Consider the following 27,306-nt stretch of genomic DNA (forward strand, 5'->3'; position numbering starts at 1 on the left):
CGGGGACGGGCGACTTCCGGTCGGGGACGGGGCACTTCCGGTCGGGGGCCGTTGGGGACTTCCGGCCGGGGCACTTCCGGTAGGGGCCGTTGGACACTTCCGGTCGGGGCCCGGGCACTTCCGGTCGGGGCCGGGGGACTTCCGGTTCCCGGCCCAACGTCGCCGCCCTGCCGCAGCCGCCGGGGCCGCCATGCCGAAGGGAGGTGAGGCCTGCTCGCGCGCTCCCCTTCCTCCTCCTCCTCCTCCTCAGCACTTACTGAGCGCCTCCGACCTAATAATAATGATGCTACTTCTTAAGCGCTTACTAGGTGCCAAGCACTGTTCTCAGCGCTGCTGCTGCTTCATCATCATCATCATCATGATGCCATTTGTTGGGCGCTTACGAGGTGCCAAGCACTGTACTAAGCGCTGGGGAGGTTACAGAGAGTAGTAATGATGGCATTTGTAAACTCCCCAGCGCTTACAACAGTGCTTGGCACCTAGTAAGCGCTTCTTAAATGCCATCCAAAGTAATAGTGATCCTAATGGCATTTATGAAGCGCTTACTAGGTGCCAAGCACTGTACTAAGCGCTGGGGAGGTTACAGAGAATAGTAATGATGGCATTTGTAAACTCCCCAGCGCTTAGAACAGGGCTTGGCACCTAGTAAGCGCTTAATAGATGGCATCCAAAGTAATAGTAATAATAATGGCGTTTGTGAAGCGCTTACTAGGTGCCAAGCACTGTACTAAACGCTGGGGAAGCTGCAGGGTCGTCAAGTTGGCCCACGTGGGGCTCCCAGGCCTCATTCCCACCCGCCCCCCATTTTCATTCATAAATAATCATAATGTTGGTGTTTATTTAATGATGACACTTGCTAAGCGCCTACTAGGTGCCAAGCACTGTACTAAGCGCTGGGGAGGTTACAGAGAATAATAATGATGGCATTTGTAACCTCCCTAGTGCTTAGAACAGTGCTTGGCACCTAGTAAGCGCTTCGTAAATGCCATCCGAAGTAATAGTAATAATAATGACGTTTATGAAGCGCTTACTAGGTGCCCAGCACTGTACTAAGCGCAGGGGAAGCTGCAGGGTCGTCAGGTTGGCCCACGTGGGGCTCCCAGGCTTCATTCCCACCCGCCCCCCGTTTTCATTCATAAATAATCATAATGTTGGTATTTATTTAATGATGACACTAAGCGCTTACTAGGTGCCAAGCACTGTACTAAGCGCTGGGGAGGTTACAGAGAATGATAATGATGGCATTTGTAAACTCCCCAGCGCTTAGAACAGTGCTTGGCACCTAGTAAGCGCTTCTTAAATGCCATCCAAAGTAATAGTAATCATAATGACGTTTATGAAGCGCTTACTAGGTGCCAAGCACTGTACTAAGCGCAGGGGAAGCTGCAGGGTCGTCAAGTTGGCCCACGTGGGGCTCCCAGGCTTCATCCCCACCCGCCCCCCATTTTCATTCATAAATAATCATAATGTTGGTATTTATTTAATGATGACACTAGCGCTTACTAGGTGCCAAGCACTGTACTAAGCGCTGGGGAGGTTACAGAGAATGGTAATGATGGGCATTTGTAAATTCCCCAGTGCTTACAACAGTGCTTGGCACCTAGTAAGCGCTTCGTAAATGCCATCCGAAGTAATAGTAATAATAATGACGTTTATGAAGCGCTTACTAGGTGCCCAGCACTGTACTAAGCGCAGGGGAAGCTGCAGGGTCGTCAAGTTGGCCCACGTGGGGCTCCCAGGCTTCATTCCCACCCGCCCCCCGTTTTCATTCATAAATAATTATAATGTTGGTAATTATTTAATGATGATATTAAGCGCTTACTAGGTGCCAAGCACTGTACTAAGCGCTGGGGAGGTTACAGAGAATAGTAATGATGGCATTTGTAAACTCCCCAGCGCTTAGAACAGCGCTTGGCACCTAGTAAGCGTTTCATAAATGCCATCCGAGGTAATAGTAATAATAATGGCATTTATGAAGCGCCTGTTTTGTGCCAAGCACTGTACTGAGCGCAGGGGAAGCTGCAGGGTCGTCAAGTTGGCCCACGTGGGGCTCCCAGGCTTCATTTTCATTCATAAATAATCATAATGTTGGTATTTATTTAATGATGGCGCTTCATCAATGCCATCCAAAGTAATAGTAGTAATAATGGCATTGATTGAGCGCTTACCATGTGCCAAGCACTGGGGAGTTTACCAATGCCATCATTATTAGTCTCTGTAACCTCCCCAGCGCTTAGAACAGTGCTTGGCACCTAGTAAGCGCTTAATAGATGCCATCCAAAGTAATAGTAATAATAATGGCATTTATCAAGCGCTTACTAGGTGCCGAGCACTGTGCTAAGCGCTGGGGAAGCTGCAGGGTCGTCAGGTTGGCCCACGTGGGGCTCCCAGGCTTCAGTCCTACCCGTCCCCCATTTTCATTCGTAAATAATCATGATGTTGGCATTTATTTAATGATGGCACTTACTAAGCACGTACTAGGTGCCAAGCACTGTTCTAAGCGCTGAGAAGGTTTCAGAGAATAATGATTGCATTTGTAAACTCCCCAGTGCTTAGAACAGTGATGATAATGTGTAATCAAGTATCAAAGTAATAATGCTAATGGCATTTATTAAGCACTTACTAGGTGCCGAGCACTGTTCTAAGCGCTGGGGAAGATGCAGGGCAGTCAGGTTGGCCCGCGTGGGGCTCCCAGGCTTCATTTTCATTCGTAAATAATCATAATGTTGGTACTTAATGATGGCACCTAGTAAGCGCTTCATAAATGCCATCCAAAGTAATCATAATAATAATGGCATTTATGAAGCGCTTACTAGGTGCCAAGCACTGTTCTGAGCGCTGGGGGAAATACAGGACAGTCAGGTTGGCCCACATGGGGCCCCCAGGCTTCATCCCCACCCCACTATTTTCGTTCATAAATAATCATAATGTTGGTATTTAATGATAGCATTTACTGAGCGCTTACTGGGTGCCAAGCACTGTTCTGAGCGCTGGGGAGGTTACAGTAATAATAATAATAATGATAATAATAATGACATTTATTAAGCACTTACTATGTGCAAAGCACTGTTCTAAGCACTGGGGAGGTTACAGTAATAATAATAATGGCATTTATTAAGCGCTTACTATGTGCAAAGCACTGTTCTAAGCACTGGGGAGGTTACAGTAATAATAATAATGGCATTTATTAATTGCTTACTATGTGCCAAGCACTGTTCTAAGCGCTGGAGGAGGTACAGGGCAGTCAGGTTGGCCCACGTGGGGTTCCCAGGCTTTATCCCCACCCCCCCATTTTCATTCATAAGTAATAATAATGTTGGTATTTAATGATAGCATTTACTGAGCGCTTACTGTGTGCCAAGCACTGTTCTAAGCACTGGGGAGGTTACAATAATAATAATAATGATGGCATTTATTAAGCGCTTACTATGTGCCAAGCACTGTTCTAAGCGCTGGGGAGGTTACAGGGTGATCAGGTTGTCCCACAGGGGATTCACAGTCTTCATCCCCATTTTCCAGATGAGGGAACTGAGGCCGAGAGAAGTGAAGTGACTTGCCCAGCGTCACCCAGCTGGCAATTGGCAGAGCCGGGATTAGAACCCGTGACCTCTGACTCCAAAGCCCGGGCTCTTTCCACGGAGCCATGCCGCTTCTAAGCGCTTACTATGTGCGAAGCACTGTTTTAAGCGCTGGGGGAGATACAGGGTTGTCAGGCTGGCCCATGTTGGGCCCCCGGCTTCATCCCCTGCCCCATTTTCGTTCATAAATAATAATAATGATGATGGCATTTGTTAAGCGCTTACTAGGTGCTAAACGCAATTCTAAGCTCTGGTGGGGAAGACGAGGTGATCAGATTGTCCCATGTGGGGCTCACGATCTAAATAATAATAATAATAATTATTATTATTATTATTATAATGGTATTAAGCGGTTACTATGTGCCGAGCACTGTTCTAAACACCCGGGGGAGATACAAGATGATCAGGTTGTCCCACGGGGGGCCCACAGTCTTCATCCCCATTGTACAGATGAGGCCACTGAGGCCCAGAGAAGTGAAGTGACTTGCCCAAAGTCACCCATTGGACAAGTGGCGGGGCCGGGATTCGAACCCATGACCTCTGACTCCCAAGCCCGGGCTCTTTCCACTGAGCCACGCTGCTTCAGTGCTTTGCACATAATAAGCACTTAATAAATGCCACCATTATTATTATTCTCGATTCAGTCGTATTTATTGAGCGCTTACTGTGTGCAGAGCACTGGACTAAGCGCTTGGGAAGTACAGTTCAATAAATGCCACCATTATTATTATTCTCTATTCATCCATTCAGTCGTATTTATTGAGCGCTTACTGTGTGCAGAGCACTGGACTAAGCGCTTGGGAAGTACAATTCAATAAACGCCACCATTATTATTATTCCCTATTCATCCATTCAGTCGTATTTATTGAGCACTTACTGTGGGCAGAGCACTGGACTAAGCGCTTGGGCAGGACAACTCAGCAAAAGGGAGCCCATTGTTGGGTAGGGACCGCCTCTGTTGCCGAATTGTGCTTCCCAAGCGCCCAGTCCAGTGCTCCGCACACAGTAAGCGCTCAATAAATATGCTTGAATGAAGGAAATAGAGACAGTTCTCTGGAAAATGGGGATTCATTCAGTCGATCATATTTATTGAGCGCTTACTGTGTGCAGAGCACTGGACTAAGCGCTTGGGAAGTACAATTCGGCAACAGAGGCGGTCCCTACTCAACAATGGGCTCGCAGTCTAGAAGGATTAGAGCCCAACTTGTACTTCCCAAGCGCTTAGTACAGTGCTCTGCACGCAGTAAGCGCTCAATAAATGCGATTGAATGAATGAATGAACCCAGGTCCTCTGACTCCCGAGCTTCTCCTAATAATAATGATGGTGTTAAAGTGCTCGCAAAGTGCGGAGCACTGTGCTAAGCACTGGGATAATTATAATAATAGTAGTGATGGGGTCTGTTAAGCACTTACTACGTGCCGAGCATTGTTCTAAGTGCCGGGGTAACGACAATAACGACTTTTAGACTGTGAGCCCACTGTTGGGTAGGGACTGTCTCTATATGTTGCCAATTTGTACTTCCCAAGCGCTTAGTACAATGCTCTGCACATAGCGCTCAATAAATATGATTGATTGATTGATTGACAATAATAATAATGGTATTTGTTAGTCAATCAATCAATCAATTGTATTTATTGAGCGCTTACTGTGTGCAGAGCACTGTACTAAGCGCTTGGGAAGTCCAAGTCGGCAACACATAGAGACGGTCCCTACCCAACAAGTTAAGTGCTTACTACGTGTCAAGCAGTGTTTTAAGCGCCGTGGTAGATCCAAGGCGATCAGGTTGTCCCACCTGGGGGGCTCAGGCTTCATCCCCATTTTACCGATGAGGGAACTGAGGCCCAGAGAAGTGAAGGGACCTGCCCAAGGCAGCGGACACGCGGCGGGGCCTGGGTTCTTGGCCACGCTGCTTCTCCGCTGCTCACTGTACTGAGCGCTTGGGAGAGGACGATGGGGCGGAGGCGGTGGGCAAGGAATGGGTCTGTTTATTGTTGCATCGTACCCTCCCAACCGCTTAGTCCAGTGCTCTGCGCTTGGTAAGCGCTCAATAAATACGATTAAATGAATGAACCTCTTCTTCCTCCTCCTCCGCAACCCTGCAGACCTCTTCTGTTGGGGTGCTTCATTGGCATAATAATAATAATAATGGTATTTGTTAAGCGCTTACTATGTGCAAAGCACTGTTCTAAGCGCTGGGGGGGATACAAGGTGATCAAGTTGTCCCACGTGGGGCTCACAGTCTTCATCCCCATTTTGCAGATGAGGTAACTGAGGCCCAGGGAAGTGAAGTGGCTCAGTGGGAAGAGCCCGGGCTTTGGAGTCAGAGGTCATGGGTTCAAATCCCGGCTCCGCCAACTGTCAGCTGTGTGATTTCGGGCAAGTCGCTTAACTTCTCTGGGCCTCAGTTCCCTCATCTGGAAAATGGGGATGAAGACTGTGAGCCCCCCGTGGGGCAACCTGATCACCTTGTATCCTCCCCAGCGCTTAGAACAGTGCTTTGCGCAACTGTCAGCTGTGTGACTTCGGGCAAGTCGCTTAACTTCTCTGGGCCTCAGTTCTCTCATCTGGAAAACGGGGATTAAGACTGTGAGCCCCCCCTGGGGCAACCTGATCACCTTGTAACCTCCCCAGCGCTTTGCACATAGTAAGCGCTTAACAAATACCGTCATTATTATTATTATTGCCCAAGGTCACACGGCTGACAAGTGGCGGAGCCAGGATTCGAACCCATGACCTCTGACTCCCAAGCCCGCACTCTTTCCACTGAGCCACGCTGCTTCTCCTCATGGGCAGGGAATGCGTCTGTTTATGGTCATCCCATCCCCTTCCGAGTGCTCAGTACAGCGCTCGGCACACAGTGAAGCGCTCAATAAATACCCCGATGATGAGGTGCTGCGCGAGGCTTTTAGTTGGGATTAGTTGGGAGTGGAGTGTTTGGCCCCATCATTGCCGAGGACCGGGAGTAGCCCGGAGGGAGCCCCGGAGTCGCACTGACGTGGGAGTCCCCTCCCCATTCGTTCATTCATTGTCGTATTTATTGAACGCTTACTGTGTGCAGAGCACTGTACTAAGCGCTCCTCCCGCCCAGCCCAGCTTTGGCCCAGGAAAGCCCGTCACGGCTCCCCAGCAGCTGTAATCCATCATCTTGGTCATCTTTGTAGTGCCAAGTGCTAGGGTAGAAAAATAATAATAATAATAATAATGGCATTTATTAAGCGCTTACTATGTGCAAAGCACTGTTCTAAGCGCAGAAAAAAGTGAAGCAGATTGGATGCCGCCCCCACTTGGGGCCTACAATAGTAATTCTGGTATTGTGTTAGGCGCTTACTATGTGCCAGGCACTGTTCTAAGCGCTGAAAAAAGTGAAGCAGATTGTAAGCCCCAAGTGGGGGCGGTATCCAATAGTAATTCTGGTATTGCGTTAGGCGCTTACTATGTGCCAGGCACTGTTCTAAGCGCTGAAAAAAGTGAAGCAGATTGGATGTCGCCCCAACTTGGGGCTTACAGTAGTAATTCTGGTATTGCGTTAGGCGCTTACTAAGTGCCAGGCACTGTTCTAAGCGCTGAAAAAAGTGAAGCAGATTGGATGTCGCCCCAACTTGGGGCTTACAGTAGTAATTCTGGTATTGCGTTAGGCGCTTACTAAGTGCCAGGCACTGTTCTAAGCGCTGAAAAAAGTGAAGCAGATTGGATGCCGCCCCCACTTGGGGCTTACAATAGTAATTCTGGTAGTGTGTTAGGCGCTTACTATGTGCCAGGCACTGTTCTAAGCGCGGAAAAAAGTGAAGCAGATTGGATGCCGCCCCCACTTGGGGCTTACAATAGTAATTCTGGTAGTGTGTTAGGCGCTTACTATGTGCCAGGCACTGTTCTAAGCGCTGAAAAAAGTGAAGCAGATTGGATGCCGCCCCCACTTGGGGCTTACAATAGTAATTCTGGTAGTGTGTTAGGCGCTTACTATGTGCCAGGCACTGTTCTAAGCGCTGAAAAAAGTGAAGCAGATTGGATGCCGCCCCCACTTGGGGCTTACAGTAGTAATTCTGGTAGTGTGTTAGGCGCTTACTATGTGCCAGGCACTGTTCTAAGCTCAGGGGTGGATACGAGCAAATCGGGTCCCTGTCCCAAATGGGGCTCACCGTCTCAATCCCCATTTTACGGCTGAGGGAACAAAGGGGAAGGAGAGCGGATACTTCACCCCCACCTTACGGATGAGGAAACTGAGGCACAGAGAAGTTCAGTGACTTACCCAAGGCCCCACAGCAGACAGTGGGAGAGGTGGGATTAGAACCCAGGTCCTCTGAGTCTTTCCACCAGGCCCCGTTGCTTCCCTTTTGTGCCCCAGTTATGTGAGTCGGGGCCAGTCACCGGGCGTTGACGGGGCCTTGCGGCGTCCCCAAGCACATTTCAAGGTTCTTACTAACCAACAAAGGGCACTCATTAAATGAAAAAAAGAAAAGCATCGGGCCTGGAGCTAATCCCATGAAAATGTAATGAAAATGGTGGGGGGTTTTTTAAGTGCTTCCTATGTGCCAGTCACTGTACTAAGCGCTGGAACGGATACGAGCAAATGGGGTTGGACGCGTTCCCTACCCCACGTGGGGCTCACGGTCTTAACCATTTTACAGACGCGGGGATTTAGGCCCAGAGAAGTGGAGTGACTTGCCCAAGGCCGCACAGCGGACAAAGTGGCGGAGCGGGATTAGAACCCGGGCCCTTCTGACTCCCACGCCCGGGCTGTAGCCACTAGGCCTTGCTGCCAAATAAATAAAACGGGTGAAATGACGGTGGGTCCCTTCTGCATTGCTCTGACTTTTTCCCTTCATTCACCGCCCCCCAGCCCCACCGCACTTATAAACACACCTGCAATTTACTTATTTATACCGACGCCCGTCTTCCCCTCGAGACCGAAAGCTTGTTGCGGGCAGGAAATGTGTCTATCCTACCCTCCTCTCCCACGCGCTTAGTACAGTGCTCTGCACGCGGTAAGTGCTCCATAAATACGATTGAATGAATGAACAAAGTGGAAGATTTCCAGGGAAATCAAGTGAGGGTACTCCAGTGAAGCTCGTTGAGTTCCGTGGCGTCGCAGAAGGGAGAAAGCGTTACCTACTTTGTAGTTTTTGCGGAGCCGGGGTTACCTCAGCATCCTTCCTAGATCTCTGCCAGGATTCTCCGTCTCCCCCTTTTAGACCGTGAGCCCACTGTCGGGCAGGGACCGTCTCTAGATGTTGCCAATTTGTACTTCCCAAGCGCTTAGTCCAGTGCTCTGCACACAGTAAGCGCTCAATAAATACGATTGATGATGATGATCCGCTGAGGACCACCTCCACGGCTGTTGACATCAGAACCGATCCCTAGTTTTCCCGAGCCCCTTTGACCCAAAACACCAGAAACTTACCCGCGGCGACCGTGTTTGAAGCTGCAACGTCTGCTTAACGTCCATCCGAAGGATAATCTTCGGAATCCAGCTCTAGAGGCGATGATGGGAAATTCCGGCTCCGTCTTTTGGGTTTTGATGAGTTGAAGCTGAACGTTAAAATGGGGAAAAAAGTAAACGTTGCTTCCATAGTGGACTTTTGAGCAATCCGGGACCAGCGGAATGATTGTCGTTTAGTTGATCCTCAACTCTAAGCACTTCGCGGCTCAAATGGCCACCTACCTTCCGAAATTCAAGCTCATTTTTCCCTCCTCCTACCCCTCACCCGGGGTCCGGAACGGCCTCCCTCTTTACATCCGACAGCCCACCGCCTTCAAAACCCTCCTGAAACCTCCTCTCCTCCTCCAAGAAGCCTTCCGCGACTAAGGCCTCATCATTTCTCACATTGAACGCTGACTGCGGGCAGGGTACTGTGCTAATCGCTCGGGAGTGTGCAATATAATAGAGTTGGCCAACACGTTCCCTGCCCACAGTGAGCTTACAGTCTAGAGTGCGCGACCGACATGAATATAAATAAATTATAGATAAATATATAAGTGCTTTGGGGCTGAGAGCGGGGTGAATAAAGGGTGTAAATCCTAGTGTAAGGGGGATGCAGACGGGAGCAAGAGAAAAGGAAGCGAGAGCTCAGTTGGGGAAGGCCATTTGGAGGCTTTGGAAGGTGGGGAGGGTATTTCCCCCACCTGTATTTTATTTTCATGCCTTGTCTCTATTATAAGCATTTAGTACACACCGTGAGCGCTCAGTGAGTACCACTGAAGGATTGATGTTGAAGGTTTTAACCGTCCTTGTTTGGCTCCAGTAAATGGATTTCACTCACAGGGAGCCTAGGGAGTGTGGCAGAGAAACGGAGAGATCGTTTTGGCCCTGAATACACCGCGTAAAATACTTTTTTTAAAGATCTGAAGGCCACCGGATGTGTTGAAGCATCAAATTATGACGCTGCGCGTCAGATAAGGCAGTGAGATTATATCCTCCCGGTAGCCCGGTTTTGAATCGTTGCTGTTTCCCGGGTTGAATGTTTTAAGAAGATGAGACAAAGGGTTACCTTCAAAGGGAGAATTATAGCGCTCTCTGAGCGTTGCAGTTAAAGTGGAAATAGTAATTAAAAATGGGAGGGGGTTCTGTAGTGGTACAATTATAGCGTATCACCTGCCATCCAGGCGGCAATCTAGAGAAAAGGCGACAGTTCCCAGGCTTTACCCCGGGGTCCTCCTCAGCTCTGTAAGTGGGTGATAAAAAATATTATTCAGGGTTTATCATGAAATGGGGCTGAGGTGATGGGTGCGTTCCGGCCTCAACAACCTGAAATGAACGGAAATTCTCGGGACTGTGCCCAGAGGAGTATTTAGCCAAGTCATAGAACAAATGTTTTTGTTTTCAATGGTATCTGCTGAGCACTGACTACGTGCCAGGCACTGTACTAAGCGCTGGGGCACGTACAGATTCATCAGGTCGGACACAGTCCGTGTCCCACACGGGGCTCAACAGTCTCAGGCCCCATTTTACAGGGGAGGGAACTGAGGCACAGAGACTTTAAGCGACTTGCCCGAGCTACCCACCAGACAAGTGGCGGAACCGGGATTAGAACCCGAGTCCTTCCGTCTCTGAGGCCCGGGCTCTGTTCCATTAGGTCACGCTGCTTTTCTGTGTCCTTCTAAGTGGCTCTCCAAGAGTGGCTTTAAAGCGGAGTCCCGGCTGGACTAAAACAGGAGGCAGGTGAGGTGAATTAAGGGATTCGAAAGATAACTCGGGTAGTGGAAATCCTTCATCTCTTCGCTAGGCTATTTTATCGTCAGGGTTGGATAACGGAGGGGTTCAGCCCGTCGGTTTTGTTCCCTTCCCTTTTCGGGGTCTTCGTTCAGGGGGCGTTTGGGGAGGGATCAGTGGTAAGGCTCCCCAAGCCACACTCCACATCCCTCTTCCCCGTTGCCTTCGGAGTAAACGTGTTTCTCTACAGTTTGGAGAGCGACCAACTCGGGGCGAGATTATTCCGGGGATTGGGTCTGTCTTCCGGGGGCGTTGCGTGTAACTCCTTTGGAGGGAAGAAAAAAAAGGCACGTCGAGGGTTCCGCCCCGTGCCAGAGGAGTCGGGCTAAAGAAAATGGGCAGGTGCCAATGCATCATCTCTTCTAAAGCACCGATTCCTGTGTTCAGGAAGAAAAGGTGGCCATAAAGGCCGGGCGAGGCAGTACACGAGTCCCGAAGAGATCGATGCGCAGCTCCAGGCTGAGAAACAGAAGGCCAGGGTGAGTACTTCCATTTTTCTGCTTTTCATCAGGCTGTCCCGACGATCACCTGGCGCCAAAAACCGGCCACGCTCTCTACGGTGGTCCTAGTAATAATAATAATGGCATTTATTAAGCGCTTACTATGTGCAAAGCACTGTTCTAAGCGCTGGGGAGGTGACGAGGTTGTCCCACGGGGGGCTCACAGTCTTGATCCCCATTTTACAGATGAGAGAACTGGGGCCCAGAGAAGTGAAGTGGCTTGCCCAAAGTCACACAGCCGACAAGTGGCGGAGCCGGAATTTGAACCCCTGACCTCTGACTCCAAAGCCCGGGCTCTTTCCACTGAGCCACGCTGCTTCTCTAATAATAATAGTAATTCTCTAGTAATAATAATAATAATTGTGGTATTTTGTTCAGCGCTTACTGTGTGACGGGCACTCTACTGAGCGCTAGGGTGGAGACAGCCCTAGATGGGGCTCACGGTCTTAATCCCCATTTTCCAGATGAGGTAACTGAGGCGGTGACAAGTTCAGTGACTTGCCCAAGGTCACCCAGCAGACAAGTGGCAAAACAGGCTGAGCCCCCTCCTTCCTCTTCCCCCTCCCCATCCCCCCTGCCTTACCTCCTTCCCCTCCCCACAGCACCTGTATATATCATCATCATCAATCGTATTTATTGAGCGCTTACTGTGTGCAGAGCACTGTACTAAGCGCTTGGGAAGTACAAATTGGCAACATCTAGAGACGGTCCCTACCCAACAGTGGGCTCACAGTCTAAAAGGTGGAGACAGAGAACAAAACCAAACATACTAACAAAATAAAATAAATAGAATAGATATGTACAAGTAAAATAAATAGAGTAATAAATAAATAGAGTAATATATGTATATGTATATATGTTACTCTATTTTATTTGTACATATTCTATTTATTTTATTTTGTTAATATGTTTTATTCTGTTGTCTGTCTCCCCCTTCTAGCCTGTGAGCCCACTGTTGGGTAGGGACCATCTCTAGATGTTCCCCACTTGGACTTCCCAAGCGCTTAGTCCAGTGCTCTGCACACAGTAGGCGCTCAATAAATACGATTGAATGAATGAAAAACAGGGCTGAGAACCCAGGTCCTCCTGACTCCCAAGCCTGTGCCCTGTTCACTGGGCCGCGCCGTTAGAGGACCCGAGGAAGGCCAGGCGTCCGATCCCGTTTAGCTCCCATCGTGCGGCTCCTTTACTGTGGAGCGGAGCACTTGCGATTCCTCTGGAGGAAGTAAACTGTAAAGCCCCTGGAGTCGTTTGATCGGATACCTCTCCTCCTCTTCCGCTCTCCGTAGCCGTTGCCCTCGGGGAAGCTCGGTCAGGATCGTGGGTCGCAGGATCCCGGGTGTCGGGGTGCCGATGAGGGGAAAAAGATGATGCTCAGACTCAAAATGATTTGGTGGAGAGAAGTTGCCCACCGGTTCCGCGCTCCCTCGGGCGCCGCTTTAAACCTCCTGCGGCCAGGTGAACTGTTCTGGTCGTCTCAAGACTGGAATCTCCTTTTTTAATGGCATTTATTAAGCGCTTACTATGTGCAAAGCACTGTTCTAAGCGCTGGGGAAGTTACAAGGTGATCAGGTTGTCCCACAGGGGGCTCACAAGCTTAATCCCCCTTTTACAGATGAGGTAACTGAGGCCCAGAGAAGTGAAGTGACTTGCCCACAGTCACACAGCTGACAAGTGGCGGGGCCGGGATTTGAACCCGTGACCTCTGACTCCAAAGCCCGGGCTCTTTCCACTGAGCCACGCTGCTTCTCCTTCTGGGCAGACAACCCGTCTCTCTACTCTGTTGTGTTGTACTCTCCCAAGCGCTTGGCACAGTGTTCTGCCCACAGGAAGCGCTCAGTAAACACCAGCGATTGTTCTCGCCCGCTTAACCGCGGTTGGTGACCTGTCCGCTGAGCCGCCTGCGGTTCAGTGCTTAGTACAGTGCCTGGCACACAGTGAGCGCTTAGCAAATACCATAATGCCCTACTGAGAGCTCACCTCCTCCAGGAGGCCTTCCCAGACTGAGCCCCTTCCTTCCTCTCCCCCTCGTCCCCCTCTCCATCCCCCACATCTTACCTCCTTCCCTTCCCCACAGCACCTGTATATATGTATATATGTTTGTACAGATTTATTACTCTATTTATTTATTTTACTTGTACCTATCTATTCTATTCATTTTACTTTGTTAGTATGTTTGGTTTTGTTCTCTGTCTCCCCCTTGTAGACTGTGAGCCCACTGTTGGGTAGGGACTGTCTCTGTATGTTGCCAGCTTGTACATCCCAAGCGCTTAGTACAGTGCTGTGCACACAGTAAGCGCTCAATAAATACGATTGATTGATAATTATTACAGGAGGAAGTGTGGGAACTTTGCCCCCGTGTCATTTGCAGCCATGATCGGTCCCGGAGCCCCTGTTTCCTTGAGAATGACCGCCTGGTTAGAGAGAGCCAGCAAACTCGGCCCCTTGGGCGCCGAGCAGTTCTCTTCCGCTTGTTGTGGGCTTTTGCGGATATTTGTTTTGCCGTTGGTTGCTGTTTGGTCTGGAAAAATACTCCACTGTGCGGTTGTTTGCCTGATCGCCTGTGATTTGTAAATGTCAAACAGGAAGAGGAGGAACAGGGAGAAGATGGTGGCGATGGGGCCACCGGAGACCCCAAAAAGGAGAAAAAATCCGTAGATTCAGATGACAGCGATGAAGAGGACGAGGATTACCAGGTAGCGGGTCTTTTGGTTCATCCGGCCCAGATCGGGCCTCGAAAGCGGCCCGACCCGGCGACGGGGGGAGGGCGGCCAGGCGGAGTCGCCCCCCGCTCCGGTGGGATGGGGTTGGGGTAACCAGTACCACTCACTGGCTGCGGGGCCCGGCCCGGGAAAAACAAGAAATGAAATCCGCTTTTCCTGGGCTGTCCCTGAGGGGTTGGTGGGCTCGGGTTCCCACTAACCCTAGGTGGGAGTGAGAAGGAACCGAACAGGACCAGGAAGTGGGTGGGGGAAAGAATGTTCCAGAAGACACGATCCCACGGCCCTGACCGACACCGGGTCGGTCAGTCATCATCATCATCATCAATCGTAGTTATTGAGCGCTTACTATGTGCAGAGCACTGTACTATGCGCTTGAAATCTCCCTTACCCCCGGACTCTTGGAGAGCAGCCTCCGAGCCCTTTATCGCACACCCTCGACACCGTAAATAAGGCCCACGTTTATACGGAGATGCTTCTTTTCCGGGTGGGGAGGGTCAATAAGGCCCACGTTTATACGGCGACGCTTCTTTTCCGGGTGGGGAGGGAGGGCGGCGGCCGAACACGAAATCCACCCGGTCCTCACCCGTCTCCAAACGTGACACGTTTACATGGAGGCCCGTCTTTTCGGAGTGGGGAGGAAGGCGGGGGCTGAACTTGGGATCGACTCTGCTTTCACCCGTCTCTCCTGGATCCCTAATTTGGCCGGCGGCTTTTCCCGAGGAGCTTGTGGAGCGGAGTGGGGGTCTGTGGCGTCGAATGATATCCCGGGAGAACGATCTCCCTTGTGGGCTTTGCCCCGTAGCAGAAAACTGACTTGAAAGTTCGATCTGGGTCCTTCTGGTAAGGAGGCCGGAGCGGTCCCTCGGGCCTTGAAAGATACCGAGTTCAATAACTTGAAATTTCTATCTTGAACCTAGCAAAAGCGCAAAGGAGTGGAAGGATTAATAGATATAGAGAATCCCAACCGAATAGGCCAGACAACCAAAAAAGTAACCCAACTGGATCTGGATGGGCCAAAGGAGCTGTCGAGAAGAGAGCGGTAATGCTTTCCTTTGCTCTGTCCCCTGCCCCGTCTCCTTGCTTCTTTGTCGGTGACTGATTATTAATGAATGACACCGATACGTGACAAGAATAATAATTGTGGTATTAAGCGGTTAGTGAGTGCCAGGCACTGTTGATACAAGCTAATCCGGTTCTCTCTACCTGGGGGCCTCTCGCTCGGAGGGCAGGTGCTTGTGTCGTGGGCGGCAATAACTATCCGTGCTTTCGTTCGGCGGCCCGCCCGAGACGTACCCTCTTTGGCGGGGTCGGTAAGACGCGCGCCTCCGACGTGACGTGTATCCCGTCGCTTTACCCGAACAGAGAAGAAATAGAAAAACAGAAAGCGAAAGAAAGGTACATGAAAATGCATCTAGCCGGTAAAACGGAACAGGCGAAAGCAGATCTCGCCCGGCTAGCCATCATTCGGAAGCAGCGGGAAGAAGCGGCCAAAAAGAAAGAGGAAGAAAGGAAAGGTAAGATGAGCTCCGAGGGGCGTCGGGGCTCCCGAGGAAGCTAGGAGCCGATCCCTTCTGTTTCCTTGCTGTGGCTTTCAGGTCTGCCAAAAAATAAAAGGATGGTGGGGGTGGATGTAACGGGATGTAACCCAGCACCGACCCGGGGTTATCCTGGGTGGGGAAATCCTCCACAGTTACGTGGGTATTGGTTACAGTTAGAAACGCCACAGCCGAAAAGTTGGCTGAGGTTGTCGGGGTCCCAGACCTGTAGAAAAAAGTGTTGGAGGCCCGGGGGTGCCCGCCCACTCTTCTTCCTTCCTGCTGCCCCCTCTAGAATGGGCACACGCACCTTCTAGTTGGCCCTAGAAGCAGACCGGCCGTGAGGAGGGCGGCGGGGAGGGGGATGCGGAGAGAAAAGATGGGAGCGGAGACCTGGGCGGTGGCGGGGAGACAACACAGCCCCGTTCACTCACGGGGTGGAGGGGGCGTCTGCCCCTGCTCTGGCTTCCTCCGGCTTTGGGGATTGGGGGAGGGATGGGCGGTCACTCCAGTATTCCCCCCGCCGCAGGCCCGGTGCCGCCCACCCAAAGGAAGGCGTTGGTCTGCCGTCCGGGGGAGCGACTGGGCCTGGATTCCGGGATTCCCATCTGGCTAGCGGGATTTGTGGGACGATGCTCCCGGCCGGCTGGCGATGCCTCACCAGTCCGACAATCCTCCAAGTCCCTGCCCACCCCCCCACGCTTCCTTCTCAAATACAAGTCACTTAAATCGCGGGGCGACGGCGCAAGCGGGCACGTTAGCCCCACGGCGGGTCCCGGGCCTGGGGGGTGAGGGGATGTCTGGGGCGGAGGCCGGACCGTTGCCGGAGCACCGCGGTAAGGGCTCAGTAAATCCGACGGACTGGCTGACTGCGCTGGGTGACCTTCTCGCCTTCTCCGGGTCAGTTACCGCACCGGGGCCCTCGGACTGGCTTCCTTGGCCAATCAATCAATCAGTCGTATTTATTGAGCGCTTACTGTGTGCAGAGCACTGTACTAAGCGCTTGGGAAGTACAGGTCGGCCATTCCGTTGTGTCCGTATGCCCGGGGACCGCTGTTTTAATCCTTCAATTCAATTCATTATCTATCGATTGCATCCAGTTTTCTATTGTCCACATTTCCAAACTTGGGGGTGAGGGATGGCCACCCGTCAGTCAAGTCAATCAGCCGGGTGCAGAGCACTGTACTAAGCGCTTGAGAATATGATATAACAGTGTAACAGACATTCACTGAATGGTTGGGGGTCCCCTGTCCGATTCCTCTCCCGTGTACTCTTAGCATCTTAGCCAATGCTTACTACTGTCGTTTCCGTAAGCAAATGGGCCGGGGAGGGATCAGAGCGCGTTGGGAGGAAGCCGTTGGAGCGCTTTAGATGGAATCGGGAACCTGGACCGTTCCCCGTCCTGCAGGGGAGCAGCGGGAGGACCTCCGGGAGTCCGGGCAGCCCAGCCGGGGGCCCCGCCTCCGGGCCCCAGCGGCCGTCACCCTCTCGGGGCCGTGACTCACGTTTCTTTTCTTCCTTCTCTCTCCTTCCTCGCCAGCAAAAGATGACGCAACCGTGTCAGGAAAGCGACTGCAGTCACTCTCCCTGAATAAATAAACCCGGAGCGTGTGGGAGGAGGAAATGCCAGGGAACGGTGCCCGGGGCCCGCCGGGACCTCCGCCGTATCGCGTACCGACCGCGCGTCGACGCCATCCGGGGAGGGCTGCGGGCCCGTCCCCTTCCGGGAGCCACGGAGAGCGTGGCCCCTCTCATCTTGGCACAGAATTGCATTTGGGGGGGCTGGGGGGTGGGATTGGGGGGGGTGGGGGGCGGCCGCTATCTCGGGGGCGGACAACCGCAGGCAGGCATTTCTCCGGTACCAGTTGGAAAAGTCTGAATGTTTTTGCTGTTTTTAGGATCCAGAGCTATTGTAGTGGGAGGGGAGGGGAGGCCAGGCCGGGGGGAGGGAAGGAACGGCTTCAACCCGTAGGTTAGAGGATGTAGCAGGCGGTCTCGATTTGGATGGGGCTGGTCTCGACGACTGTCCAGACTCTGTATCGACTAAGCACTCCCAACCGCCTTCTCGTGAAACCGAGCTGCCGTCCGAGCGTGTGGTGATACGACATCCGGGAGGCCTGGCTTCGTGGGTGTCTTCGGAGCGTCCTTCGTTCCAGATCGATTTCCCCCTCCTCCGGCTCCCCGCTTTCTCCTCCCCTCTCGGCCGGGGCCGGGTTTTTTTTAACCACGTCTTTGTTTAAAGGAAAATCTCCCCTGATTGCGAAACGGCCAGGCAAAAACCCACTCGGTCAACGAAAAAGAAACTTGTATATTTGGCGGATTAAAACTGAAACGATCATAAACCCTCCGCGTCTCTGTCTGTTTCCTGGGGGAGCCACGCTCTGGCCCCAAAGCGGGCGACGGAGAAGGGCGGTGGAGCGGCCCTAAAATGGACACTGGGGTAAAAGCATCCTGATTGATAATAGTGGAAGTTTGCCTCTAGACCGTAAGCTTCGGGTGGATGGGGAACGGGTCTACCATAATATTACATATATGTAATATATGTATATGCACATATATAAGTATACATAGTGCATGTAGTATGTGTGCGTGTACATATATGTAATATATGTATATGCACATCATACATATATATAGTGCACAAAGTATGTGTGCATGTATATATAAAATACCTATTGATTGTACTTTCCCAAGTACTTAGTGCAGCACTCTGCACAAAGTATGTGCTCAACAGATAATTGTAATAGTGAGATAATAACAATGGCCTGTATTAAGTGCTTGCTATTCGCTACGTCCTGATAAGTTTATGAGATTGGTCACAGTTCCCGCCCCACGAGGGGCTTAAACTCTAGCTCAGCCCCATTTTACAGATGAGGAAACGGAGGCTTGTCCACGGTCACGAAGCAGGCCTGTGGCAGAGGCAAAACAAAGCAAGGCCGCCTGCTTCCCAGCCCTTTGTTCATTCATTATTATTTTATTTGTACATATTCTAATTATTTTATTTTGTTAATATGTTTTGTTCTCTGTCTCCCCCTTCTAGACTGTGAGCCCGCTGGTTGGTAGGGACCATGTTGCCAACCTGTACTTCCCAAGCGCTTAGTCCAGTGCTCTGCACACAGTAAGCGCTCAATAAATACGACAATGAATGAAAAGCCAGGCCGCCTGCTTCCCAGCCCTTTCTTCCCGCCACCAGGCCGCACCGCCTCTCCATCCCTTCCACTCCCGATACTTTCCGAAGAAGCTGATCCAGTTTGGACTCACAGGATTGAGCCAAAAAGCCCCCCCTTCCTACTTCGGCCCAGACCAAAGGTAAGGCCTAGTCTAGGGTTGGATCAAGTCAGGCCCACGGGCCTATCCTAGAATGGTCCTGGAGCCTTTAGGAGTTCTCTGGCCCTGAACTAGTCCAGGCTAAGGCACATCTTCCACCCCCTGCCCCCCCAGGCTGCCCTGGACCAGAGAAAACTATCCCCCAGGCCTTCCTGGGACCGAGAAGCAGTGTGGTCCATTGGATAGAGGCTAGGCCCAGGAGTGAGAAGCACCCGGGCTCTAATCCTGGCTCTACTGTGCGGCTTGAGCAAGTCAATTCACTTCTCTGTGCCTCGGTCACCTCATCTGTAAAATGAGCGTTAAGACCGCGAGCCCCCCGTGGGACGGGGACTGGGCCCGACCTGATTAGCAAATATCTACGCCAGTGCCCGGCACATAGTAAGGGCTTAACAAATACCACCATTATAATTAAAAAAAAATAAATCTGCACCTTGGGTTCAGTTGACCCTAATTTTCTCAGGCTTCTGGGCTGCAGAAGGTTAAAAAAAATATATCCCTTTTGATGACCTGGAAGTAATAAGTTTGGGGGTGAGGGAGAGAGAGGAGAGATTGAGTGTGTGTGTGTGTGTGTGTGTGTGTGTGTGTGTATATATAAAAAAGTAAAAGTTATATACAAAGGTGTCCTTTGTATTAGAGGAAGAAAACACTGATAATGAAGTTCCCCTATTGGCTGAAAGGCCAACGCGGAGCACACAAAGCGCTGAGTCCAGTGCTCTGCACACAGTAAGCGCTCAATAAATACGACTGAATGAACTGTCCTTTGTTGCGTCGTTCTGCTGCATCTTTTAGCTAAAACCGCCTTGAAAGGACCCATGAATCTACAGAGGGGTGCCCAGGGCCCCAGAGTCTTGGGGTCCCGTTCCTCCGGGGCTCCTCTCCTCCCTCCCCGCACCCCATCGAGGAGAAGGGACCCTTTTTTCTCCGTAGCGTCCCTGAGCCGACTCACCTCCCCGACGCCTCCTCGTCGTCGGTCTCCGTCGATGGTCCCAAGGGAAGTCACGTCAGGGAAGCAGGGCTTCGGCACAACGGGTCTAGCTGGCACCCCTCCTGCAGCGAGGGGCCCCAGGCTCCAGACTGGCACACCCTCAACCCGGGACCATCGCCCTATGACAATCCCGTGCCAAGAACCACCCATGCCAACGGGCCCGTGGGCAGGAGAAACCTTCAGCCCGGGTGGCAACACCGGGAAGGAGAAAGGATGATTTCCGCCCGGGCAGCGGCTCCCCTTAGTGCTGCTCATTTGGGGCAGGGCAGCGCCCGCTAATTCTGCCGTATTGTCCTCTTCCAAGCGCTCTGCACGCGGTAAATGCCACTGACCGACGGACTGTGATGGCAGCGTGGCTCGGTGGAAAAAGCCCGGGCTTTGGAGTCAGATCATCAGTTCAAATCCCGGCTCCGCCAACTGCCGGCTGTGTGACTTTGGACAAGTCACTTCACTTCTCCGTGCCTCAGTTCCCTCATCCGTAAAATGGGGATTAAGACTGTGAGCCCCCCCGTGGGACAACCTGATCACCTTGCAGCGCTTAGAACAGTGCTTTGCACATAGGAAGCGCTTAATAAATGCCATCATTATTATTATTATGGCAAGAGTGAGCGTGTTCTAAGTTTGACATCAAGTTAACGAGGCGGCAGGCCGACTCTGCTTGCGTGTTTATTTCGTCCGTGTCTTGAAGCGTTTTTATGGCCAACGTAGCTCTATTATGTGAAAAAGCTTCCGTATAAAATGCAATTCTTCAGCTTTTAGGGGGGCAGGGCCCTGCGGGAGGGTGGGCTGGGGCAGTGGGAGCTGGGGGGAGGCCCCCCCCAACAACCACCGGCCTGCAATCAACTAGTTTGCGGATAGGAACATCGAAAGCGAAGCTGGCCACCTTGAGCAAGCCTGGCAGGCCCCGGGCCCCAGCTCAGCTCAGCTCCCGGGCCCGGGCAGGGCCAGCAGCGAAATGCCTCCCCGGGCACTTCCATCATTTGATCTTGAGATCTTTCAGGGCAGACTCCAGGCTCTACAATAGGAGAGCGAAAGCAGGATTAGTCCTCAAAGAACACCCAGTGTTTGTTTTCTTTCTTCCTTCTCTCTCTCTCCTTGAATCCTCTCCCCAACTTTGGGAGGAAACTTGGGAAAAAAAACCCCACTCCTTTATTATCCGATGGCCAAGCAAATTGGGCCTGGCCCCGGGAAAAGGCCGGGCCCTGTCAGCTCCCCTCCGGAGACCTGATGGAGAAGCGAGAACCAGTCTTCCGCCAGTCTTCACGAGCCCCAAAGTCAGGCAGCGCGTCGCCACTGGGCTCAGGAAGGGGAATGCGCACAGTTGGCGCTCAGTAGATACCATTCATTGATTGATTGAGCCTGGGAAGCTTCTCTGAGTAATTGGCTTTCTCCAGGTAGCGGCTGTTGGACGCATCCGCCAACCAACGCCGGGTGCCAGCCCTTCGTGGGGGCCTAGGGAGATGGGGGGGATGCAGATCGGGGCGGGCAGGCTTCAGAGAGCCAGCAAGCTGGAAAACCCCCATTGTGAGTGATTTGAGCCCACTGTTGGGTAGGGACTGTCTCTATATGTTGCCAACTTGTGCTTCCCAAGCGCTTAGTACAGTGCTCTGCACACAGTAAGCGCTCAATAAATACAATTGATTGATTTGAGGCCCTGCCAGAAATTCTCAGGTCTCGCGAGAGGCCTGGGACGCCTGAGTCCAGAAGTCCGGCTCAGCCGGCCCCGAGCCCATCGCCTCCCTCGCCCCGTGGCGCGACCGGGGCGGACACTCGTGCCGCAAGCCTTGGGGCGACTTAAAGGGAGCTGCCCGGTGATGAGACCGGTTCTGATTCCCTCCTGCCCAGGGAAACCAGCCAAAGGGGCACCGGGTCCCGAGGCCCAGGCCGTTACCCCGAGGAGCGCCCCGCCACGTGCGGTCCAGACTTAGGGGAGCTCAGGCCGGGCCTGACTGGACGCCCCCTCTCCCGCCACCCGTTCCCGGGGAAGGCCACCGTTGGTCAGCAGCAACCGGCTGAACCCCCGCCCTCCCCAAGCCCCAGGGAAGGTCAGGAGGTCTGAGCTGGTCCCGTGCTCTCTGGAAAATCCCTTCCCTCCCTGCCCAGCCCCTCCATCCCGCTCTTCCGGGGAGGGAGACCTCACGAAGACCGGGCTATCGGCTGCACCCGGCTACGGGGCCGATCTGGTCTCTCCCCTTTTCTCCTCCGTAAACCTCCTTGCCCTCACGAACGGCCCCCAGGCTCACCTTGACGTCCCAGATGCTCATCGCCCCGTCCATTCCAGTGGTGCAGAACTGGGAGCACTTGGCCTTTCCTCCCGCCAGCACGGAGATCTGGCTGTCGAGGAGGGATGGGGACGGGAGAACAGACGTTATGTCCGGAGCCTCTCCGCACCGCGCCCCGACCCTTTTAGTGGACCCCCGGAGCCCGGCCAGGCCTCTCAGTTGACGTCAACTCTCTCTTGCTCCTTTTTTTCCTCAATGGTATTTGTTAAACGCTCGCCACGTGGCAGGCACTGTACTAAGCCCCGGGGTAGACGCGAGGTTGGACGCAGTTCACGTCCCACATGGGGTTCGCGGTCTTAATCCCCATTTTCGCACGGGGAAGCGGTACTCTACAATGAATGTGTAGAGTAGCTTGAAAAAATACATATGTTTATGTTTGTAAATGCAGATAGACATAAAGCATACATTCTGGCAGGAATATGCTGAGACGATTTCCTGGCCATTTTTCTTTTCTCTGAAGTACTAGCTGTCTAATGAAGGACGAATGGGTGACCTCTCTCTTGCTCTTGGCATCTAGGTCTTCACTCCCTGACGTCGGACAGAGTCCCCCGTGATTGTTAGATTGTCTCTATATGTTGCCAATTTGTACTTCCCAAGCGCTTAGTACAGTGCTCTGCACACAGTAAGCGCTCAATAAATACGATTGATGATGATGATGAAACGATTTGCCAAGGCCGCCCAGCCGCCCTGGAGTCCTCCGACTCCAGGGTCCTCTCCCGATTGTTCAGCACAGCGCTCCGCACAGAGTCGGGGCTCTAGAAATGCTATTCCTTCACGGACGGATTGGAAGGCGGGAATCGCCTGGAGTCGTCATGGAGGGTGGGGAGAGTCAGGAGGCCCCGGTCGGTCCTGTGCTTTCTGGAAAGAGTGCCTCCCTCCCCGTTCTGCCCTTTCCTCCCGCACCGCCCAGCCCCGTCTTCCCGTCCCGGCCGACGTGCCTGATGCTGTTCTTGTGGAGCGTGTCCAGGTTGGCGGTGGTGTCGGAGCTGGCGCGCTTGTCCATGCTCTGGAAGCGTTCCCGCGCCGTCATGCCGCGCTGCGAGCTCTGCTTGGGCACATCCATCCGCCCCCCGAAGCTCAGCGCCCCGGGCCCCTCGTCGTAGGTGAAGAGCATCGGGAAGCAGTCGTGGCCCTGGGAGTCGGGGTGGGAGGGGCGGGTGGAGGTGACAATCAATCAATCGTATTTATTGAGCGCTTACTGTGTGCACAGCACCGGACTAAGCGCTTGGGAAGTCCAAGTTGGCAACATATAGAGACGGTCCCTACCCAACAGTGGGCTCACAGTCTCGAAGGGGGAGACAGAGAACAAAACCAAACATACTAACAAAATAAATAGAATAGATATGTACAAGTAAAATAAATAAATAAATAGAGTAATAAATCTGTACAAACATAGTGATGCCCTGTCCTCCCTGCCCTCTCTAAGCTCTGTCCACCTCGCTTCTTGTGCCCTCCCCGTCCAGGGCTCAGCCAGAGAAGACAAGCAGCTCAACAGGAGATAATAAAAATAATAATAATGGTATTTATTAAGCGCTTGCTACATGCAAAGCACTGTTCTAATCAATCAATCAATCAATCATATTTATTGAGCGCTTACTGTGTGCAGAGCACTGTACTAAGCGCTTTGGAAGTACAAGTTGGCAACATATAGAGACGGTCCCTACCCAACAGTGGGCTCACAGTCTAAAAAGACTAAGCGCTGGGGAGCTTACAAGGTGATCAGGTTATCCCACGGGGGGCTCACAGTCTGAATCCTGTATATATGTATATACCTGTATATATGTTTGTACATATTTATTACTCTATTTATTTTACTTGTACATATCTATTCTATTTATTTTATTTTGTTAATATGTTTGGTTTTGTTCTCTGTCTCCCCCCCCTCTAGACTGCGAGCCCACCGTTGGGTAGGGACCGTCTCTATATGTTGCCAACTTGGACTTCCCAAGCGCTTAGTCCAGTGCTCTGCACACAGTAAGCGGTCAATAAATACGATTGATTGATTGATTGATTGAATCCCCATATACCTGAATATGTGTATATATGTTTGTACATATTTATTACTCTATTTATTTTACTTGTACATATCTATTCTATTTATTTTATTTTGTCAATATGTTTGGTTTTGTTCTCTGTCTCCCCCTTCTAGACTGCGAGCCCACCATTGGGTAGGGACCATCGCTGGATGTTGCCAACTTGGACTTCCCAAGCACTTAGTCCAGTGCTCTGCACACAGTAAGCGCTCAATACGATTGATTGATTGAATCCCCATTTTACAGATGAGGTCACTGAGGCCCAGAGAAGTGAAGCGACTTGCCCAAAGTCGCCCAGCTGACAGCTGGCGGGGCCGGGATTCGAACCCACGACCTCTGACTCCAAAGCCCGGGCTCTTCCCACTGAGCCACGCTGCTTTTCATAGGAGATGGAGCCCCTGCCCCTTGAGGAGGACAGGGGCCCGGCCCCCGCCTCTAGAGATTCAGCCCACTGTTGGGTAGGGACCGTCTCTATATGTTGCCAACTTGGATTTCCCAAGCGCTTAGTACAGTGCTCTGCACACAGTAAGCGCTCAATAAATACGATTGATTGATTGATTGAATCTTTGGGGGTCTGTTTGCCCGAGGGCATGGGCCTTATCCAAACAGTTTGCCTTGAAAACCTTCATTTCTATTAATGCCCGTCACCCCTCTAGACTGTAAGCTCGCCGTGGGTAGAGAACGTGTCTACCAACACGGAGAATTATGTCATTTATTAAGTACTTACTACGTGCAAAGCACTGTTCTGATAATAATAATAATAATGGTATTTGTTAAGCACTAACTATGTGCAAAGCACTGTTCTAATAATAATAATAATAATGATGGCATTTAGTAAGTGCTTACTATGCGCAAAGCACTGTTCTAAGCGCTCAGGGGTGGATACAAGGTGATCAGGTTGCCCCACGCGGGGCTCACAGTCTTCATCCCCATTTTACAGATGAGGTAACTGAGGCTCAGAGAAGTTAAGTGACTTGTCCAAGGTCACACAGCAGACATGTGGCGGAGTCGGGATTCGAACCCATGACCTCTGACTCCAAAGCCCGGGCCCTTTCCAGTGAGCCACGCTGCTTCATAATGATGGCATTTATTAAGCGCTTACTATGTGCAAAGCACTGTGCTAAGCGCTGGGGAGGTTACAAGGCCATCATGTTGTCCCACAGGGGGCCCACAGTCTTAATCCCCATTTTACAGATGAGGGAACTGAGGCCCAGAGAAGTGAAGTGACTTGCCCAAAGTCACCCAGCTGACAAGTGGCGGAGCTGGGATTTGAACCCATGACCTCTGACTCCAAAGCCCGGGCTCTTTCCACTGAGCCACGCTGCTTCTCTGTGTTCCCTAGTGGAAAGAGCACAGGCTTGGGAGTCAGAGGACCTGAGTTCTAATCCTGGCTTTGCCACTTGCCTTGTGTGTGTGTCCTTGGGCAACTTACTGAACTTCTCTCTGCCTCAGTGACCTCATCTGTAAAATGGGGGTTAAATCTTCCTCCGTTAGACTGTGAGTCCTAAGTGGGACAGGGACTGTCTCCAACCTAGAAAACCTGAATCGACCTCAGCGCTTAGAACAGTGCTTGACATATAGTAAATGCTTAACAAATACTGTAATTATTATTGTTATGATTATTTCTAGACTGTGAGCCCGCTTCTGGGTAGGGACCGTCTCTATATGTTGCCAACTTGTACTCCCCAAGCGCTTAGTACAGTGCTCTGCACACAGTAAGCGCTCAATAAATATGATTGAATGACTGACTATTAATAGCAATAATTATTATTACAGTATTTGCTAAGTAATGATAGAAATTACAATAATAATAATAATAATGGCATTTATTAAGTGCTTACTATGTGCAAAGCACTGTTCTAAGCACTGGGGAGGTTACAAGGTGATCAGGTTGTTCCACGGGGGGCTCACAGTCTTAATCCCCATTTTCCAGATGAGGGAACTGAGGCCCAGAGAAGTGAAGTGACTTGCCCAAAGTCACACAGCTGACAATTGGCGGAGCTGGGATTTGAACCCAGGACCTCTGACTCCAAAGCCCGGGCTCTTCCCACTGAGCCACGCTGCTTCTCTGATAACAGACCTGAACAAATACCATTTTAAAAAACCCTGGTTGTAGTTATACTCTCCGAGGCGCTTAAAAGAGTACTCGGCACCCGGTAAGCACTCAGTAAATATTATTGCCTGATGGACTGGTTATCCCAGCACTTGGCTCAGGTCTTTGCACATAGTAAGCACTTACGTGGCTCAGTGGAAAAGAGCCCGGGCTTTGGAGTCCGAGGTCATGGGTTCAAATCCCGGCTCCGCCAATTGTCAGCTGGGTGACTTTGGGCAAGTCACTTCTCCGTGCCTCGGTTACCTCATCTGTAAAATGGGGATGAAGACTGGGAGCCCCCCGTGGGACAACCTGATCACCTTGGAACCTCCCCAGCGCTTAGAACGGTGCTTCGCAATAATAATAATAATGGCATTTATTAAGCGCTTACGATGTGCAACGCACTGTTCTAAGCGCTGGGGAGATTACAAGATGATCAGGTTGTCCCCCGTGGGGCTCACAGTCTTAATCCCCATTTTCCAGATGAGGTCACTGAGGCCCAGAGAAGTGAAGTGACTTGCCCAAAGTCACACAGCTGACAATTGGCAGAGCCGGGATTTGAACGCATGACCACTGACTCCGAAGCCCGGGCTCTTTCCACTGAGCCACGCTGCTTCTCTTCGATACAAGTTCATTCATTCATACAATCATATTTATTGAGCGCTTACTGTGTGCACAGCTGACAATCGGTGGAGCCGGGATTTGAACCCGTGACCTCTGACTCCGAAGCCCGGGCTCTTTCCACTGAGCCACGCTGCTTCTCTTCGATACAAGTTAATTCATTCATTCAATCATATTTATTGAGCGCTTACTGTGTGCACAGCTGACAATCGGTGGAGCCGGGATTTGAACCCGTGACCTCTGACTCCGAAGCCCGGGCTCTTTCCACTGAGCCACGCTGCTTCTCTTCGATACAAGTTTATTCATTCATACAATCATATTTATTGAGCGCTTACTGTGTGCACAGCTGACAATCGGCGGAGCCGGGATTTGAACCCATGACCACTGACTCCGAAGCCCGGGCTCTTTCCACTGAGCCACGC

The 27,306-nt window shown here is 51.6% G+C and overlaps 2 protein-coding genes across 2 annotated transcripts in view; one reads left to right on the forward strand and one right to left on the reverse strand.

Annotated features, from left to right (window-relative positions):
• The first annotated feature begins 122 nt into the window (after positions 1 to 122).
• Positions 123 to 17,320, forward strand: PDAP1 (PDGFA associated protein 1). Its single transcript, XM_038762543.1, has 6 exons — positions 123 to 203; positions 11,174 to 11,265; positions 13,872 to 13,982; positions 14,927 to 15,048; positions 15,372 to 15,523; positions 17,085 to 17,320. Exons 1-6 carry the CDS (start codon positions 191 to 193, stop codon positions 17,141 to 17,143), a joined length of 549 nt encoding a protein of 182 aa, XP_038618471.1. The 5' UTR covers positions 123 to 190; the 3' UTR covers positions 17,144 to 17,320.
• Positions 17,321 to 20,504: 3,184 nt separating this feature from the next.
• Positions 20,505 to 27,306, reverse strand: part of ARPC1B (actin related protein 2/3 complex subunit 1B) — a 50,683-nt gene continuing 43,881 nt past the window's right edge. Inside the window, exons 9-11 of the mRNA XM_038763805.1 lie at positions 23,077 to 23,270; positions 22,100 to 22,190; positions 20,505 to 20,871 (exon numbers count right to left, since the gene is read on the reverse strand). Coding sequence (XP_038619733.1) covers positions 20,833 to 20,871; positions 22,100 to 22,190; positions 23,077 to 23,270 — 324 coding nt within the window. The 3' untranslated portion in view covers positions 20,505 to 20,832. The remainder of the gene's footprint in view (positions 20,872 to 22,099; positions 22,191 to 23,076; positions 23,271 to 27,306) is intronic.

Source organism: Tachyglossus aculeatus, chromosome 21 (assembly GCF_015852505.1).
Source record: "Tachyglossus aculeatus isolate mTacAcu1 chromosome 21, mTacAcu1.pri, whole genome shotgun sequence".
NCBI lineage: Eukaryota > Metazoa > Chordata > Mammalia > Monotremata > Tachyglossidae > Tachyglossus > Tachyglossus aculeatus.

What these genes read in the sequence shown, in the direction of transcription:
- PDAP1 (XM_038762543.1), top strand. An exon ending in CTGAGAAACAGAAGGCCAGG is followed by an intron (nt 11,266 to 13,871) that starts GTGAGTACTTCC and finishes AATGTCAAACAG; the next exon opens with GAAGAGGAGGAACAGGGAGA. An exon ending in AAGAGGACGAGGATTACCAG is followed by an intron (nt 13,983 to 14,926) that starts GTAGCGGGTCTT and finishes TCTTGAACCTAG; the next exon opens with CAAAAGCGCAAAGGAGTGGA.